The sequence below is a fragment of the Marmota marmota genome, unplaced genomic scaffold (genome assembly GCF_001458135.2).
Source record: "Marmota marmota marmota unplaced genomic scaffold, marMar, whole genome shotgun sequence".
NCBI classification, from domain to species: domain Eukaryota; kingdom Metazoa; phylum Chordata; class Mammalia; order Rodentia; family Sciuridae; genus Marmota; species Marmota marmota.
Genome location: NW_026000206.1, coordinates 6,724,091 through 6,744,855, shown reverse-complemented (window position 1 = coordinate 6,744,855; position 20,765 = coordinate 6,724,091). Strand labels below are relative to the sequence as shown.

At 34.4% G+C, this 20,765-nt stretch overlaps 1 protein-coding gene across 5 annotated transcripts in view; it reads left to right on the top strand.

The window, feature by feature from the left end:
- The window catches only part of Eef1akmt2 (EEF1A lysine methyltransferase 2), an 80,807-nt gene that overhangs the window by 8,642 nt on the left and 51,400 nt on the right, over positions 1 to 20,765 (top strand). For all 5 annotated transcript variants that reach the window (XM_048791365.1, XM_048791366.1, XM_015498374.2 and 2 more), the window contains exons 4-5: positions 15,946 to 16,053; positions 19,298 to 19,514. In XM_048791365.1, the coding sequence (XP_048647322.1) occupies positions 15,946 to 16,053; positions 19,298 to 19,514 (325 nt within the window). The remainder of the gene's footprint in view (positions 1 to 15,945; positions 16,054 to 19,297; positions 19,515 to 20,765) is intronic.

Here is a 20,765-nt window from a genome sequence, read left to right as displayed (position 1 = left end):
TTTTTTTTTTTTTTTTGGATACTGGGTATTGAACTCAGGGGCATACGAACACTGAGCCACATTCCCAGACGTATTTTGTATTTTATTTAGAGATAGGGTCTCACTGAGTTGTTTAGCTCCTCGCCATTGCTTGAGGCTGGCTTTGAATTTTCGATCCTCTTGCCTCAGCCTCCCAAGCTGCTGGAATTACAGGTGTGCGCCACTGAGGCCAGCTTCATTGATATGTTTTAATAGTGGAGCATGCTTAGAAAAATTTGTAGTAAGCTTTTTTGAAACATTTGCACATAACATATATGCCTTAAAGTGCACAAATCAGAAGTCTACAGCTCAATGAATTATCACCAAATGAGCATACCCACGTTGTAACAGTTATTCTATTCAAGATGTAATATATTTTAGAAACTTGCCTTAAACTCTCTACCAGTCATAATTCCCTGTCTTCTCTAAAAGTAACCACTATGTTCTAACATCTTAACTTAATGGATTTATTTGCCTGTTTGTTTTTTTTTTAATATTTACTTTTTAGGTGTAGATGGACACAACACAGTGCCTTTATTTTTATGTGGTGCTGAGGATAGAACCCGGGTCCCGCCCGTGCTAGGCAAGTGCTCTACTGCTGAGCCACAATCCCAGCCCCATATTTGCCTGTTTTTGAATGTATAAGTGGAATTCTTTGGTGTGTGCTCTTCTGTCCTTTACTCAACATTATATGGGATTTACTCAAGTTGTTTGTGATAGTAGCAGTAGTTCATCAATTTTCATTGCTGTGTAGGGTTCCTTTTACAAGACCTCAGTTTCATTTATTCATATCTTTTTATTTATAGATTCTTTTCAGTTTTTTAAAAGTTTGCTTGTAGACAATAATGATTTTGAGACTAAAAATTTATATATTTTCAGATTTTATATATATATATATATAATTTTTTAATGTTTATTTTAATTTTGTATGCTTTTTTTAAGAGAGAGAGAGAGAGAATTTTAATATTTATTTTTTAGTTTTCGGCGGACACAACATCTTTGTTTGTATGTGGTGCTGAGGATCGAACCCGGGCCACATGCATGCCAGGCAAGCGCGCTACTGCTTGAGCCACATCCCCAGCCCCTATATATAATTTTGTACACTGGGAATACTGGCAGTTTTATTCCTTCCTGTTGGGAGTGGCCCTGGCTCCAAAGACTACCTTTCCCATCCCCCGAGAAGAGCTGTCCAATGGTGAGCCCTACTGGCTCACATGATCCTTACCCACCAATCAGATTAGTCCTGCTGGCTCACATGATCCTTACAACCAATCAGAAAGCACCCCATGCCAACTGTCAAACCATTAAACTGTTAAGCTGTCAAACCACCCCAGGCTCTGTAAATATGTAGAGCTGTTCCTCAATAAACAGGCATCTTCTCCACAACCAGCCTTTTTCGATCTTTCACTTCCTTTTAAATTTTATAGCTTTTTTTCCTTCTTCTTAACTGTCTTAAGACTTTAGTAGAATATTGAAAAGTGGTGATAAAAGGCTTCCTTGTCTTTTTTCCTTTATCAGAGAATGCTTTTAATATTTCACTCATAGGTGTGATGTAAGCTCATAGGTTTGTTTTGTAGATAAACTCCATATCAGTTTGAAGAAGTTTCTTAATTTTGCTGAGATAGTGCTTTTCTTACAAATCTGGTTGTATCCAGATAATCATGATTTTTTTCTTTTAGTCTTTTGATGTTGGTGAATTACATTAATTCATTTTCAAATGTTGAGTGCTTTCTTGGAATAAACCCAATTTATATATGTCACGAGATTCAGTATAACATATGTATTTTTAGAATGTTTACAACTTTACCCATAATAGAGACTGTCCTGTAATTTTCTTATAATTTCTTTGTCAAGTTTGTGGTGTCAGGTTACTCTGGCCTCATTAAATGAGAGATTTTATTTTTTTGAAAGTGTGTGTAAATTTTCAGTAAAATCATTGGTGAAATCACCTAGATTTGGAGTAGCTTATGGGAAATTTTTTCTTTTTTAATATGAACTTCTTAAATGAAGTATATAATTTATATAGGAAAATATAATTTATATAGAAAAGTGAGCTTGTCTTAAGTATAGAGCTTTTATAAAATGAACACCTTTGTGTTTCTCACTAGACTGATACAAATTTAAATAAAGCATTGCCAGCACCATAGAATCCTCTTGTGCACAACTTCCACTCATTCCCTTTAAAAGGTAAGCCACCGTTGTGATTTATATCATCACAAATTAACTATTTTTGGTATGTAGCAGTTTCTTGCTAGGTTTTTTTTTTTTTTTTACATATTTATTTTTTAGTTGTAGTTGGACACAACACCTTTATTTATTTATTTAATGTGGTGCTGAGGATCGAACCCAGGGCTTTGCATGTGCTAGATGAGCACTCTACCACTGGAGCCACAACCCCAGCCATCTTGCTAGGGTTTAGTTTACATTTTTCTAAACACCAGAGATGTTGAACACCTTTTCAGTTGCTTATTTGCCAACTGGTTATAGTGACCTTAGTACTGCAAATGTCTTATCCAGTCTGTGACTTGTCTTTTCAACTTTTTATTTAATAGATTTTTTTTGTTGTTGTTTGTGTTTTGAGACAGGGTCCATTTATATTGCTCAGGCTGGGCTCAAATTCTTCTCAGACTCTCGGGATTATAGGCTAATAGAATCTTTTGACAAACAGGAGTTTCTTTGATTTTAACAAATGGTTCAGTTTTTTTTTTTTTTTGTCTTTTTTGGTCCTACGAATGGAACCCAGGGCCTTATGCATGCTAGGCAAGTACTCTACCACTTCAGCCCTATATAATTTTTTGTCAACTGGTGCTTTTGTCTGTTGTTTAAGAAATATTTGCCTGCCCAGAATTCTTAAAATATTTTCCTCTTTTCTAAAAGTTTTTCTTTTTTGCTTTCTTTTTCACATTTAATTACCTCTCAGTTGTTCTGTATGCTGTGAGGTTTATTTTTCCCCTATGAATATCCAGATAATCCAGCACCAATTTTTGAAATATCCTGTCTTTCTACCAATATACTGTAGCACTTCTTTCATAAGTCAAGTAACAGTGTATGTTTGGGCCTCTTTCTAAATTCTCTAGTGTCTTCCTTTTTAACCTTATTCTTAAATGATTGCTTCATTTTTTAAGTCTTCATACTTGGTTAATGTAAGATGTCCAGCTTGCATCTCTTTCCCACTATTGTGTTGTTGGCTATTAGATCTTGGACTTTTCATTTAAATTGTAAAGTCAGTTTAATCACTTCTAGGAAAAAAACAACTGGATTAATTGGAATTGTTGTGCATATATGGATCAATTTGAGGAGGCATACATCTTTTTTTTTTCACTACTGGGGATTGAACCCAGAGTGCTTTACCACTAAGATACATCACCAACCCCTACCTTTTAAAAATTTTTGTATTTTGAAATAGGGTCTTATTAACTTGTGAAGGCTGGCCTTAGACTTACAGTCCTCCTGTCTCAGCTTCCCATGTTGCTGGGATGATAGGCATGTATGTACCACTATGCTTAACTGTTCTGTGAACTATTTTTTTGTTGCTGGGAATTGAATCCAGGGCCTTGTGCATGTGAGGCAAACACTCTACCAACTGAGCTATATGCCCAGGCCCTGTTCTGTGAACTTAACACCTGTAGGGATTCATGTAATCACCAGCACAGTCAGGATACAGAGAACTTCATCAAACTTCATCAGAAAATGCATAACCACCCGTTCTATGCTCTTAGCCACTCATCTGTTCTCATTATTTAAGGTTTTGAGAATGTCCTATGGAATGGAATTATGTGGTATATGATTCTTTGAGGCAGTCTTTTTTGCTTCAGCATAATTCTTTTGAGAGTTGCCCACATTTTTTGCATGTGTCAATAGTCTGTATTCTTCATTGCCGAGAAGCATTCTGTTGCGTGGATGTATCACAGTTTGTTCATCTGTTTACTTGTTGGAGGCCATTAGGGTTGATGCCAGTTTTTGGTGTCAGGTTTTTATGTGAACATATGTTTAATTTCTCTAGTATAAAATACATTAATCTTTACTATAAACTGCCAAACTATTTTCCATTTTCCTTATTTTGGCAGGGAGGACATCAGGGATTGAGCCCGGTATGCTTAACCACTGAGCTACATCCCCAGTTTTTTTTTTGTTTTTTTTTTTTCATTTATTTTAATTTTAATTTTTTAATTTAATTAATTAATTTATTTTTTTTGCTGGGGATCGAACCCAGGGCCTTGTGCATGCAAGGCAAGCACTCTACCAACTGAGCCCTTTCATTTTTTTATTTTGAGACAGGGTCTCACTAAATTACTGAGGCTTCCTCAGCCTCCCAAGCTGTTGGAATGACAGGTGTGTGCTATTGTGTCCAGCTCTTCCTGTTTTTTTTTTAAATATTTTTTTTTAGTTGTAGATGAACACAATGCCTTTATTTTAATTTATGTTTTTTATATGGTGCTGAGGATCCAACCCAGTACCTCACATATGACAGGCATATGTCTACACCCCCAGCTCTCCATTCCATTTTTTGTGTATATGAGCAATGTATGATAGTTTGAGTTGGTCTGTGACCTTGCTGATACTTTTAATTGTCAATATTTTTAAATTTTCTGTTAGATATTCTAATATGCATACAGTGGATCAAATCATGTTTTTAATTTGTATTTCCTTAATGGCTAATGGTGTACAACATGGATTTCACATGCTTATTTGCCATATATCTTTGATGAAATTTCAAGCCTTTTTTTTTTTTTTTGGCCCATTTTTAAAGTGGTTGTTTGCTTGTTGAATTTTTGAGTTTTAAAAAAATATTCTGAGGGGGCTGGGGGTATAGCTCAGTTGGTAGATGAGGGCTGGGGTTGTAGCTCAGTAGAGGGCTTGCCTAGCACATGTGAGGCACTGGGTTCGATTCTCAGCACCTCACATAAATAGAAAATAAGTAGATAAAAGGTCATTGACAATAAAAAATATTTAAAATGTATATATTCTGGATACAAGTCCTTTCCCTGATATGTGATTACAATTTTTTCCCCCTCCCAGTCTGTAGTTTCCTTCTCATCCTCTTCCCAGGATCTTTCTTAGAATAAAACTTCATAATTTTGAAGTACTGATTACTGTTTGTCTTTTATGCATTGTGCTTTTGGTGACATGGCTAATAATCCTTTGCTTCATTCCTTTTCCCTTTTTCCCTAGAGTTTTAGAACAATAAATTTGGATTTTTGCATACTTTTAAAATTAATGTTCACATAAAGTATTCGGTTTCAGTTGAGATTTTCTTTATAAAGCAAATCTCATTGTTCTAATACCATTTGTTAAAAAGCTGTCCTTTCTTCACTGAATTGTATTTTCGCTTTCATGAACAATCAGTTGACCACATATATTTATGTGAGTCTGTTTCTGGACTCTGCATACTATTTTATTGATATGTGTTGTCTGTCTCTTTACTAATACTTGATTAATGTAGCTTTTTAAATTTTAATTTTAAAATTGAGTAGTATGATTCTTCCAGTTTTTTTCTCTTTTTTAAAATATTTTGGCTACTATAGTTCTTTCATGTTTCTAAATAAGTTTAGAATTAGATTGTCTGCAAAAGTATTCATGCTGCAAATTTGATTGGGTTTGACTTGAATCCTTAACTTGAGGAGAATTGATACTTTTAGTATCTTGTTCTTCTAATCTATGAATTTAATGTGTCTTTTTATTTATTTAGATCCTGTACAGGGCTGGGGATGTGGCTCAAGTGGTAGTGCGCTCGCCTGGCGTGCGTGCGGCCTGGATTCGATCCTCAGCACCACATACAAACAAAGATGTTGTGTCCGCTGAGAACTAAAAAAATAAATATTTAAAAATTCTCTCTCTCTCTCTCTCTCTCTCTCACTCACTCTCTTTAAAAAAAAATAGATCCTGTACATATTTTTTAGACATATCTTTTTTTCCCCCAGAGCTATTTTAAATGGTATTATTTTTGAGATTCAGGTTCTAATTGTTGCCAGAAGTGTGGTTGATTTTTTTTTTATATCAACCATATTGATATATTGCTGATACAAATTAGCTGAACTTATACTCTGCAACATTGCATTTATTAATTGAAGGAATTTTATGGTGGATTTCTTAGGATTTTCTATGCAGATAATCATGTTTTTTGTACATAGGGGCAGTTTTATTTCTTCTTTCCAGTTTTTGGGCCTTTGATTTATTTCTCTTGCCTCTAGATAGACTTCCAATACAATGTTGATGAAGAGTTGTGAGGGAATTTTCTCGCTTTGTTTCAGTTTGGGGGAAAGTTTCATTTTCTCACCATTAAGAGTAGTGTAGCCTGTAGGATATTTTTTTAGATGACCTTTATCAAGTTGAAGAAGTTTCTTTCTGTTTATAGAATGGATGTTGAATTTAAGGAAAAAATAAAATTAGATCATTGGCTATGATCATGAAGTTTTTCTTCTTTAGACTGTTAATGTAGTTGATTATGTTGATTGATTTTTTTCAGATGTTGGCCCAGTGTTGCCTTCCCAGAATAAGTCCCAGTTGGTTCACAGTGTATTCTGTTTATATATTCCTGGGTTCAGTTTGTTAAGATTTTTGCATTTATATTTATGGGAAATGTTGGTAATGTCTTCCTTTCTTATACTGTTTCTGTTTGGTGTTAATGCTGACAGGCCTCATGAAATGATTTGGGGAGCATTCATCCCATCCTTTTTGATTTTGAAGAGATTGTAGAGTACATATTATTTCTTCTTGTATGTTTGGTAGAATTCTCAAGCCATTTAGCCTGGGGATTTCTTTCTTTGGTTTCTTTTCCTTCCTTCCCACCTTTCTCAGTCCCTAACCAAGCTGTAGTTTTCTGTGCTCATGGCGCACTCCCTTGGCCTGTTGTTTCATTATTATTGTTTTGTTTTTGTTTTGGCAGTACCGGGGATTGAACCCAGTGACTCTCCCACAGAGCCATATTCTCAGCACTTCTCCCCCAGCCTTCTCCAAGCTGCAGCATGGTCCATGTAAAATCACACATTGCTTGCTCCCAATCAAAATATAGCAGTGATCTTAGGAAATAGTCAGGTCCTTGCTCCAAACTGTCTACTCTGCAGACAACTCTGGACCTGGTCTGTAACCTAGGTCTGTTGCCCTAAGAGGCCTTGAATGCTCCTAGGCTGGAGATTTCTTAATCTGAAGTTTTAAAGTATGAATTCAGTTCTTTAACAGTTATTGTGTTATTCAGGCTATTGCATTTGAGTGAGTTTACATCGTTTGTGGTTTTTGAGGAATTGGTTCATTTTGAATTCATGTGCATAGAGTTCTGTATAGTATTCTCTTAACTATCCTTTAATGTCTGTGGAATGTGTAATTATATCCTATCTTTTCTATTAGTATTGTAATAAAACTAATTAGCATTAGTAGTTTGCAATTGCTCTAGAAATAGGTTATTATTTTTAAATCTTTTCATAGAATTTTTTTGCTTCATTGAGAATTCTGCTGAACATACAAGAATGATTTTCCACAGAATCATTTAAAAAAAAGTAATGCTCCCCTAAATCATTTTATGAAGTCAACGTTGCCCTGAATCCAAAACCAAAGAGACACCTTTTATTTTTGTTGACTTTCTTTATTATTTTTATGTTTTCATTTTTGTTGAATTCTGTTCTTATTTTTATTCTTGCTTTATAATTCATTTTGCTCCTTTTCTTAATAAGCTTCTTGGAGTAGAATCTTATTGGGACTTTTGTAATATAAACATTTAATACTATGAATTTATCTGTAATATTATTACAGCTCACAAAGTGTGATTTTTTTTTTTTTTTAGAGAGAGAGAGAGAGAGAGAGAGAGAGAGAGAGAATTTTTTAATATTTATTTTTTAGTTCTCGGCAGACATAACATCTTTGTTTGTATGTGGTGCTGAGGATCGAACCCGGGCTGCACGCATGCCAGGCAAGTGTGCTACCGCTTGAGCCACATCTCCAGCCCCAAGTGTGATGTTTTGTGTTTTTATTTTCACTCAGTCCATACTATTTTCTATTTTTTCTCTTTTTATCCATGCATTATTTAGAATTCTGTTGTTAAATTTCTAAGTCTGGGGGATTTTTCTGTTATCTGTTAGGAGCATAAACATTTAGGATTTGCGTGTGTGTGTGTGTGTGTGTGTGTGTGTGTGTGTTAATGAATTGACACTTATTATATAATGTTGCTTTTTAACCTTTGTATTTTTTGCTTTGAATTTTACTTTGATGTTAATAACTCATTTCATCTTTTTAATTTAAATCTAGATATAATTTACTCTTTTAAAATATACAGTTAAGTTCTTCTTAGTATATTCATAAAGTTGTACACCTTAGTTCAAAAATATTTTTGTCACTCCAAAAAGGATCTCTGTACTCATCAGCATTCACTGTGCATGCTCCCTTCCCTTCATCCCCTAGCAACCACTAGTCTGCTTTGTCTTTTTGGATTTGCCTATTTTGGACATTTCATATGTGGATTTTTGTGTATGGTATCTTTCACTTAACACAGTATTGCTAAGATTGATCCAAATCAGGGGCTTCGGATATAGCTCAGTTGGATGAGTGCTTGCCTGGCATGCACAAGGTCCTGGGTTCAATCCCCAGCACAAAAGGGGGAAGGTTCGTACACATCAAGACTTCATTGCTTTATATGGCTGAATAATATTCCACTGTATGGATAATACCACATTTTATTTATCCATTCACTGATTGATGGGTTTTAGGTTGTTTCTGTTTTTGGCTATTATGAAAAATGCTTCTATGAAAATTTGTGTGAAAGTCTTTCTGTGTGTTTTTACTTCTCTTGGGCATATAAGCGTAGCATTTTTGAGTCATATACTTGATTTGAGGAACTATTGTTTTCTACAATGGCTGTACTATTTTACATTTTTAATGAGCAATGTAGTAGGAACATGTAAATGTATCCATATTCTAATTAGCACTTTTTATTGTTTGTAATTTTTGGGGGTGGTGGTACCAGGGATTGAACTCAGGGGCACTCCATTACTTTGCCGCATCCTCAGCCCTATTTTGTATTTTGTTTAGAGACAGGGTCCACCCCAGTTGCTTAGTGCCTTGTTTTTGCTGAGGCTGGTTTTGAACTCCTGATCCTCCTGTCTCAGCCTTCCCAGACATGGGGATTACAGGCATATGCCATGGCACCCATCTGTCTTCTTCTTCTTTTTTTTTAATTTGAAAATTTTAAAAATTTCTTCTAATTAGTTATACACAAGAGGTTGTCTGTCTTTTTGATAGTAGCCATCCTGGTTGGTGTGATATTTGGCTTTTTTTTGGTTAGTTTTGGTGTAGTGTATCGTTTTTATTTTTAACCTCCCTTCATCATTGTATTTGAAGAGGATTCTCACAGCCAGCATATAGTTAGATCATGCTTTTTATCCATGCTAAAAATGTCTGTGCTTTAATGAGTGTATTTGAAACATTTATGTTTAATGTAATTATTGATGTTTGAATTTAGATCTACATTTCTTTTTATCTATTTTCTCCTTTCTCCCTCTGTTTTTGTTCTTTTTTCCTAATTTATTTCTACATGTATATATATATTTACATATTTTTTTTTTGTACCAGAGATTGAACCAGAGGTACTTAACTACTGAGCTATATCCCCTTTTTATTTTTTTATTTAGAGACAGAGTCTCGCTAAGCTGCTTAGGGCCTTGCTAAGTTGTGCCCTCACACTCTAGATTTTTCCACCTCAATCTCCTGAGCTGCTGAGATTACAGGCGTGTGCCACCATGCCCAGTTTTCCTGCTTTTTTTTTTTTTTGAACATTTTTTAAGCATTCCATTTCAATTTATGTTTGTCTCCTTTTATAACTCTCTGTATACTTGTTTTAGTGATTGCTATATGGATTTGACTATATCTCTATGGCTTTATTTAGTGGTTGCTGTGTAGATTACATTACATACAATATTTGCAAATCTTTTTTTGGTACTGGAAAGTGAACCCAGGAGTACTTTACTACTGAACTTTTTTTTTAATTTAGCTTTTAGTTTTAGGTGAACACAATTTATTTATTTATTTGTGTGTGTGTGTGTGTGTGTGTGTGTGTGCGGTGCTGGGAATTGAAACAATATATTTATTTTTATGTGACGCTGAGGATTGAATCCAGTGCCTCATGCGTGCTAGGTGAGTGCTCTACAATTGAGCCACAACCCCAGCTCCACCGAACCCTTTTTACTTTATATTTTGGGGCAGGGTCTCACTAAGTTACGTAGGGCTTTGCTAAGTTGCTGAGACTGGCTTTATGATGAACTTACGATCCTCCTGTCTCAGCCTCCCAGTTGCTGGGATTACCTGTATGTGCCACTGTAGTATACTTTTTTTAAAAAAATTCTTTTTTAGGATTAAAAAAAATATTTTTAGTTTTAAATGGACATACCTTTATTTTATTTATTTTATTTTTTGTGGTGCTGAAGACCCAACCCAGTAGTGCCTTCCATGTGCTAGCCCTGTAGGTCTACTCTTATAATTAGAATTTTACCACTTTATGTGGCATGTCAAATCCTTACCTTGTATGGGTTCTTTTTCTTTTGTCCATATATGGGTTATTTATCTGGTGTGCTTGTGTGTGTGTGTGTGTGTGTGTGTGTATCTTTTCCTTTGGGGTGCTGGACATCTAAGTCAAGTCCTTGAGCATGCTAGGCAAGTGCTTCCCTGCTTAGCTCTACCCTCTAGCTCCTTCCCTTTTTTATGTTAGTTGTCTTAAATATAACTGTTGTGTACATTGAAAATTCCATCAGATAATGTTTATCCTTCCAAACATCAAACATATTTTAAAGAACTCAGTAGAAGAGTTCTTTCACCCACATATTTACTTCTGCTGATTTTTCCTTTATTCTTGATCTTGTAAATTTTTTAAAATATTTTTTTGTCTGAAGAACTTGCTTCAAAAATCATTTTTTTTTAAAGAGAGAGGGAGAGAGAGAGAGAGAATTTTAATATTTATTTTTTAGTTATCGGCGGACACAACATCCTTGTTTTTTTTTTTTTGTATGTGGTGCTGAGGATCGAACCCGGGCCGCACGCATGCCAGGCGAGCGCGCTACCACTTGAGCCACATCCCCAGCCCCTCAAAAATCATTTTAAAGAGAGTTTTATGTCAACAAATTTTTTTCTTTATCTGAGAATGTTTTTATTTTACCTTTTTGTCTAAGGGGTTTTTTTTTTTCTTTTTCAATTACTGAAGATTGAACCTAGGGCCTTGTGTGTGCCAGGCAAATACTTCACCATTGAGCCACATTTCCAGCCCTAATTTTTTTTTTTCGTTTATAAATAATAGAAATTTATTTCTTACTGCTCAGGAGACTGGTAAGTACAAGATAAGGGGGCCATTAGATGTGGTATCTGGTGAGAGCTCCCCTCAAGTTCTGCAGATGGCCATCTTCTTGATGTGTCCTTGCATGGCCAGCTCACGAGGGGAAAATACTCTCATGTCTGTTTTTTTTTTTTTTTAAATAAATCAGGTTTTATTTAAAAAGAGGTAACATAGACTTCTCCTGGGAGGGAGAAGTGGGCCATAGCTGGTATCCTGGTATCCCAAGAAGGGAAGTGTTCTGCCTTTTTATATATCTTAGGCTTGCTTTGTTCTTCCTGCATATGTGACTAGGTCCAGGAATACTCAGTGGGATGGCCAAAAGTTGGGAAACAGGTGGGTGCAGCCCTAAATTTTATTGTGAGATGGGGGTTTGCTAAGTTGTTCAGGCTGGTCTTGGACTTTTCAGTCTCCTGCCTGCATCTCCTGTGTAGCTGGCACTATAGGCTGAATATAGAATTTTGTTGAATATAGAATTCTGAGCTCTTTTTTTCCTTTCAATACTTTGAAAATGTTCTGCCTCTTTTTCTGACTTGCATTGTTTCTGATGAGAAATCTGTAGTCATTTGAATTGTTGTTTTCCCATAAATGTGTCATTTTTCTGGATGCTATCACAATTTTCTTATCTTTAGTTTTTAGCAGTGTACTTTATGATGTGCTGCGTAGATTCCTTTGTGCTTATCCTATTTGGTGTTTACTGAAATCTTATGTCTTTAAAATTTGGGAATTTTTTGCCTTTATTTCTTCAAATACATCTTTTCTTTTTTTTCCAAAGTTTTTTTTTTTTTTTTAGTTGGACACAATACCTTTATATTATTTATTTATTTTTTTAATGTGGTGCTGAGGATCAATCCTGAGCCTTGCACACGTTAGGCTGAAGCACTCTATTGCTGAGCCACAACCCCAGCCCCCAAATACATCTTTTCTGAATTATGTTCTGTTGCCTTTCAAGAGTTTCTAAATATAAGTGTCAGTTCATTTTGTATTGACCTATATATGTATTCCTCACTGTTCATTTTTTTAAAATTGTTTTTTTCCTCTGTTGGTCAAATTTGAGTACTTACATTAATCTGTTTTCCAGTTCATGGACTTTTCTGGTGGTAAGTCCACACATTGCAATTGGTTTCTTTTTGATTAAAAAAATTGGTTTTGCAAATTGGTTTATGTGTCTTTTTTTAAATTTTTTATTTTCCTTAGTTGTCAATGGACTTTATTTATATGCAGTGCTGAGAATTGAACCCAGTACCTCACACATGCTAGGCAAGTGCTCTTCCACTGAGCCACAACCCCAGCCCTGGTCTAAATGTCTTTCAAGGCTTTTAAAGTTCTTTCTTCACTTTTTCTTTAACTTTACAATTGATCTGTTGTAGAAAGTAGTTCATTTGTCCCAAATGGTTTTCCGCTGTGTGGATTGTCTAATAGCAGGATTTAACATGTTTTATGCTTCCCTGTGTACGACTGACTGACTGACTGTAGGTTGGAAGTTACATCAAGAATAAAGTTTGGGGGCTGGGATGTGGCTCAAGCGGTAGCGCGCTTGCCTGGCATGCGTGCGGCCCGGGTTCGATCCTCAGCACCACATACAAAGATGTTGTGTCCACCTATAACTAAAAAATAAATATTAAAATTAAAAAAAAAAAAAGAATAAAGTTTGGCAAGCTACAGCATATGTGTCAAATCTGGGCTTCCTTTGTTTTTATATATATTTGTGGGAATGTAGCCACATCCATTGATTTACATAATGTCTGTGGCTGCTTGAGTGCTGCAATGGTAGAGTTGAGTAACTGCAACATAGACTGTGTGGCTGGCAAAGCCTAAAATGTATATTCTCCGTTCCTTTTTAGAAAAGTTTGTTGACCCCTGATTCAGAGATTTTTGCATTCTTTTTTAAAAATGTACCAAAAAAGGCAGGTACATTTTTAGGTGGTGGCATACACATGTGGCATAGAATGTTTGGTTGTCTGCCTTTTTGTTGTTAGTACCTATTGATGACCATTGCTTTTTTAGTACTTTTCCATTGATTATACCTACATTTTTGGAAGATATTTTTTTGCCAAATAATTTTAGATTGGTGTTTTTATTTCATTGTCTTTTGGTGTCTATTGTTTGTGATTTGTTGTCAACTGTAAAACTGATGGCCTTTTGAAGATAATCTGACCCCTTATGCTCCTCACCTCTACTCGCTGAATGTTTTTGAAATTTTTCTGTTTTTGGTTTTCATCAGAAATATGTATGTAAGAATTTTTTTTTTTTTTTTAATCTTGCTTTAAGTTTATAGGGCTTCTGTATCTGTGGTTTAGGGCCCTTTGTCAGTATGGCAAAATGCTTATCCATATACTTTTTCTTTTCTACCCCAGTCTCATTTCTTCTTCTGAGGTTACATATATTTTTATATCAAAGGTTATATTCTGTGCCATATTAGAGTTTTTAGGTTTTTTTCATTTTAATTTTTCATACCTTGGTCATTCTGAGTTTAAGAGGGATATTTTCTTCACTTTAAAAAAAATATTTTGCTGTGTCTAATCTGCTATCAAGCCCACCCTTGAGTTTCTTAATTTAATTATTGAGTGTTTTAGTTCTGTTATTTATTCAGTTCATTGTTAAAGTTCTTAGTTCTCTGCCAGAATTCTCCATCTTGTCATTGTAATTTATTTCAGTTTCTGGTAATTCTTTTATTTGATTCTCCTTTGGGTCTGTTTCTAATGTTAGTTTTTCTCTTGATTTTTTGATCATTTATTGTTTGCTTGAATGTCTGCTTATTTTTCATTGGTGCCAAAAATTGAATGTGGAAAACATTGGAGATAGTTTGAGGCTCCAAGTGATTGTTCTAGAAACCTAAAGTGTTTTTTTTTTTTTGCGTACCAGGGATTGAACTGAGGAGCACTTGGCCATTGAGACGCATCTCCAACCGTATTTTGTGTTTTATTTAGAGACAGGGTCTCACTGAATAGCTTAGCACCTTGTTGTTGCTGAGGTTGGCTTTGAACTCGCGATTCTTCTTCCTTGGCCTCCTGAGCAGCTGGGATTACAAGCGTGCGCCACTGTGCCTGGCAGTCTATGTTTTTTATAAGTTGTGCTATAAGAATAAACACATGGGTTGGAGTTGTAGCTCAGTGGTAGAGCACTTGCCTAATACGTGTGAAGCACTGGGCTTTGTTCTCAGCACATAAAAGTAAATAAATAAAATAAAGGTATTGTGTCCATCCACAACTAAAAAAATAAAAATAAACACACAATCAATGTAACTGTATATTCTCTTCAACTGCAAGGATAGGAAGTTATACTCCATGTATGTATGTCAAATACATTCTACTGTCATGTATAACTAAAAAGAACAAATTAAAAAAAAAAAAAGAAGAAGAAATGAAAATTCCAAATAGTAGGAAGGGAGACAGCTAAAAGTATAGGATGTTGGCATCAAAAAAGGAGATATTTAGATCTCAAGGTTAAACATAAAAGTAATTAAAAGGAGAAAAAAATGCATGCCCTGTCTAAATTAATTGGTATATTTGTTCATTGAGTTTAGATTAGGAATCAGTGTCTTGGGGTTGAAAAGCCTAGATAAGTCTGAATGGGTGGTGTGGGAGTAGGTTAAGTTTTGAAGGTGGTAACCAATTAGTAAATGGTGAAAAACACCAAGGGAATTTTAGACCACACTATATTTTGCAGCTGTCTTTTTTTTTTTTTTTTTTTAATTTCCTTTGAAATTGTTTTTAGCTTCATTGGTCTAAAAATGTTCATTGTAGTTAGGGGATGGATGAATAACAGAAGCCACCATGCTTTTGCTACAGGTGCCTCACACCTTAGGAGGATTTGTGGCTAATAAATGGCAAAATCCTCAAATCCAGTAGTTTTCTTTAACTCCTTATTAGCCCCTGTACAGCCTAATGCATAGTTTTTGTAAAATTCTAATGAAATTATGGAATATTTAGAAAATGAAAAAGTACTATGCAAATAGGGTGATTAATCACATGGCTGGTAGAGAATTGAATAATTTATAATTACACTGAGGGAAAAACTTTAAAATCAATAACTTCCTATATGTGCATTTAATTTATTCGTATACTTAATTGGGTTAAATAAAATTTATGATACATTTTTGTATGAATTGGTGAGTAAATTTTTTTTAGAGAGAATTTTTTTTTTAATATTTATTTTTTAGTTTTCAGTGGACACAACATCTTTATTTTATTTGTATGTGGTGCTGAGGATTGAACCCAGCACCCCGCGCATGCCAGGTGAGTGTGCTACCGCTTGAGCCATATCCCCAGCCCCAGAAGTAAATATTTAAATAAATAAATAAATATTTATTTAAATAAATAAATAAGTAAATATTTTAAAAAAATACATATATTTTTATTATCTTTGATAAAATGAATTTTTTTTTTGAAAAAGAAATCAAAATATTTATAAAACCAAATGAATTGTCATAGAAATGTAAACTTTTGGTTTCTGTTTGGACTGTACAATAAAATTTAAACATGGTGGATTATTGGATATTATATGTCATTTGATCTAAAAAATAATTAAAACAATTCCACTACTAAAGGAATATTGTAATTCAGAGATGAAACATTATATTAAAATTTAAACTGAAGTATTACATTGTTTCTTTGTCTTAGGCAAAATTTGGTTTTTCTAATATTACTGGAATTGATTATTCTCCTTCTGCAATTCAGCTTTCTGGAAATATTATAGAGAAAGAAGGGTTATCTAACATTAACTTGAAGGTAACTATTTTTTATATTCCTATAATTCTTTTGTTTATAATAAAAGTTATAAAGTTTAAATGTTTCCAAAGTATATTAAAAATGTGCTGAGATTGTTTGAACTCAAAGTAAGGATAAATAATACAAATTAAAACATTTAAAAAAAACTATTAAAATTTTAATTTAGTCAGTTTAGGAGGATTATCTTCTTCCTTGTGTACATGGGTGTTCATACTACTCCCCAGCATGTTTGCAGAACATAAAATAATACCTAATTGTGGTTTAGCCACATTAAAAAGCTGTGGATTCCTAGAATGGTATGATGCCCCCAAAGATCATTGGGTTTATTTTTGTGTCCTAGACTCTGTGAGATCATGATTCCTAAATTTTTGTTTCTAGCCAGACCTCTTTCCTGAATTCCAGAATTATGTAAAACTGTCTAAAGTTCTACTAGAATAACTAAGTCTCTTAGGTTGATTAGACCAAAATGAAACATGCTCCTCCTTAAACATGCTCTTAGTCTTTCCTGTCTCTATTAATAATGCCACCTTTCACCATGTTGCACTAACCCAAAACCCAGGGAGTCATCCTGGAATCTTTTCTTTTTTTCCCTTTGAACCTTCTCTCCAGTTCTTTTAGTTTTATTCTCAGAGTATATCAGAAATGTGAGCATTCCTTTTATACTTCAAGTGCTACCTGCCAAGTCCAAGCTACCATCATTTCTTGTCTAGACTACCACAGCAAGGAGCCCTTTATTTTGCCTTATTTTACTCTTGCAGCTCTGATGCCCATATACTACAGGGTAGCCAGAGGGATCTTTTAAAATGTAAATTAACTGGGCACGCTGGCGCATGCCTATAATAATCTAGTGACTCCAGGCTGAGGCAGAAGGATCACAAGTTTGTGGCCAGCCTCAGCAATTTAGTAAGGTCCTAAAAGCAATTTAGCAAGACCTTGTCTCAAATAGAAAAAATATAAAAAGGGCTGGGGTTATGGCTTAGTGATAAAGTGCCTCTAGGTTAAATCCCCAGTACACAACACACACATACACACACACACACACACAGTAAATCAATTCACATCATTTTCTTGCTCACAATCTGCCTTTGTCTTTCCTTTGTATTCAGAGTGGAATCCAAAACCCAAACCCAGCCTTACAAAGTCCCTCATTTCTTACTTGTTTTCTCCTTTATCCATTACTCTGTAGTCACCCTGGCTGTTTCTTTTCCTGAAACATGTTAAGCTTGTTCTTTGGTCCTGATTTCCTCTGCCAACATTGTTCTTGTCCCACTACTTAGCACTTTTGGCTTGTTCTCATCACTCTGATCTCTTCCCAAATATTACCTTAGCAATGCCTTTCCAGACTACTTCCAAAATATTTCTTTCTTTTTCTTTTAAAGAGAGAAAGAGTCTAGAGAGAGAGAGAACTTTAGTATTTATTTTTTAGTTATAGCGGACACAACATCTTTGTTTGTATGTGGTGCTGAGGATTGAACCCGGGCTGCACGCATGCCAGGCAAGCGTGCTACCACTTGAACCACATCCCCAGTCCCCAAAATATTTCTTATCCCTGTCACCTACTGTTTTATTAATAGCACTTTATTGAAATTATTTGTTTAGCTTATGTCTTAGGGTATTTTTCTTTTTCCTTCTGCTGTCACTGAATACCACAGACTGGGTAATATAAAAAGATTTATATATTATATATAAAAAGATTTATTTAGCTCACAGGTCTAGAGGCTGGGAAGTCTAAAAACATCACACTAACGAGGTCTTTCCTGGATCATAACCTTGCAGAGGACATCATATAGACAGAGCGAGTGTACCACAGAGAGTTTGTTACTTTTGTTACAGAACCACTTCTTCAATAACCCATTAATCCATTTATGAGGAGAGCTCTCATGACCTAGGGACCTTCCAAAGGTCCTACTTTCAAACATATGACTTTGGAGGTTAAATTTCCAATATACAAATTCTGGAAGACACATTCAAACCATAGCAGCTTATTTATTGTTTATCTCTCCTTTTATAGACTCTATAAGGCCTATTGTATTTTTTTAAAAATATTTTTTAGTTGTTGATGGAACCTTTATTTTATTTATTTGTATGTGGTGCTGAGAATTGAACCCAGTGCCTCATGCATGCTAGGCAAGTGCGCTATCACTAAGCCACAACCCCAGCCCCAAGGCATATTCTATTAAGGGAACTTTTTTGTTTAATTTACTGTTATATCTTGTGTTTGAAAAGTACCTGCAAATGCACATAAGTATACACAATCTATTTATTGAGTATAGGAGTACTTTTGTACATGTATTTAGGATGAGGAAACGTCTCTGAAGTTAACTCTTCAGGTGATTGTCATTATTTTGTTTCAGTATAATGAATTCTGTACTTTGGTTATGAGGGAGAGGACAAAACCCATTTTCAAACATAAGTACATAATATGCGCATGTTTAAGTCAGTAGGGGTTTTACATAAAACTCATTACAATTATTTTATTAAACTTGAATTAATAATCATGAGCTAATTACTGGATTTTTTTAAAAGTAGCTTTTAAGAATAAAGACCACTGGTAAATTTTTGTGAATATTTTATAAAATTGAGACATCTCTCTGTTTCAAATACTTAAATTGTGTTGGGTTTTTGCAAATAGGTTGCTGATGTATGACTGTAAAAATCTAAACTTCATGGTATTTACCAAGTTAAATAATCACAGTTTAAACAGTTATTTAATTTTTTGAGCTTCATGTCATTTATTATACTCAGTAGGGGTTTTGTGGACTGCTGAAAAGGCAAAGCAAAAGAATTTCTGATTTACCATGTTTACTTTAGGTCACACGACTAGGAATATAAGCTAACAATCTTATTTCCAGTGGCCTGCATTCCAAATAGATTTTTGTCAGTTTGATAAATATGTCAAATATTTTACTTTTTTGTCACAAACAACTTTTTCATAAAACCAGACTTGTGAGCACTATAATGTGCAAGTATTAGGCAGTACTACGCCTGGCTTTGATTTGTTTCCAGATTTGCAGACATTTGGAATGTCCAGGAAACCCTATCAACCCCTCTTACTAATCTTGGCTTTAATGATTTTGGAATGAAACTCATAAAAGTTAGCTATAAAATTGAAAATATGTTTATTATATGTAAAATGCCGTTGTAATTAATGGGTTTTTATTCATGATCTTTTACAAGTTGTCACTTAAATTCTTTGAAGATTATATCTTAATTGTTCTCACACAGACATTGATTTTTAATTTAGGTAGAAGACTTTTTGAATCTTTCCACAAAGCTGTCTGGATTTCATATTTGTATTGATAAAGGAACTTTTGATGCCATCAGCCTTAATCCTGACAATGCAGTTGAGAAGAGGAAGCAGTATGTGAAATCTCTCTCCAGTGTGTTAAGAGTAAAAGGTTTTTTCCTAATAACTTCGTGTAATTGGACCAAGGAAGAGTTGCTAAATGAATTCAGTGAAGGTAAATGGCTACATGATATTTAACCATGTGTTTACTTCAGGTTTCTTGTATTTAACTGGGTTTTTCCCCTTGGTGCTGTAGTGTTTTACTTTCCTATTTGTGGGAGTTGCTTGCTTTTCTTCTCTGTTAATGACCTTGGTAATAACTTTTAACTGTATATACAAAGCACAGAGAAATAACATTGGTTGAGATCCAGAGGCCTTTTAAAAAAATTTCCCCAGAAATTCTGGCAGTTAAGTACTAAAATTTATGAGCTAGTAAAAATCAAGTTCTTTATTTCAGTGATACAATCTATTATTTAGAGAATCAAAAGTATATATATTGTGCTTTTGATTCACTGGCAAATCCATAATAATGCAAATGAACATAGTTTTTTAAGGTCTTACATCATGAGAGTTTAATTTTATAGATAGATGTTCTATATATAGTTTTGCTCTAGTTGTCATTTAGGTATTTAGGATTTGTCTTGTTTTCAGTGTATATATAACAGTTAACATTGCACAGAAACAAAATTGGGAGAATTGCTAGAAGTTCTACCTACTTATTCTTAAGGAAATTTCTGCCTTTTTTCGCAGTTTTGGTCCAAATCAGGAGCTCTTTTTGTCCCATTAGCCAAGTCTGATTAGTGCTGTCTTTACTAATTGGGGTCTGGTGAGGATTGAGGAAGCTATAATATATACACAAAACATTTTGAGTTCTTTGACAGACTGTTTCTTGAATGTTTTAAGAAATATTTTATCTGCCAGTTTATTTATACAGTGCCTGGGCATTTCCGGGAAAGTATTTTGAGAATGTTTAGGCATTAGCTTGCTTCTTCCTTAGAATCCTTTTCAGATTAGTATTAATTTTTCTCTTAGAGGAATGGGAGGAATTTTCAGGATGAAGTCTTTTTTTTTTTTAAATATTTATTTTTTATTATCGGCAAACACAGCATCTTTGTTTGTATGTGGTGCTGAGGATCGAACCCCGGCCACACGCATGCCAGGCGAGCGCACTACCGCTTGAGCCACATCCCCAGCCCAGGATGAAGTCTTAATAACTGAATGATATGGTACTAAATATTTGAAAAATTTGAACTTTGTCACAAGCTAATGAGAAACCAGTTACCTTAAGGGAGCAGTTTACTGTGTATTATTATTTATAACCATATTGCATATACCACAACTTAGGTTTTAACCTGATATTAAGGGGACTAATAGGGAGAACTCTTTTTTCTTTTTCTTTTTTTTTGGTACTAGGAATTGAACCTAG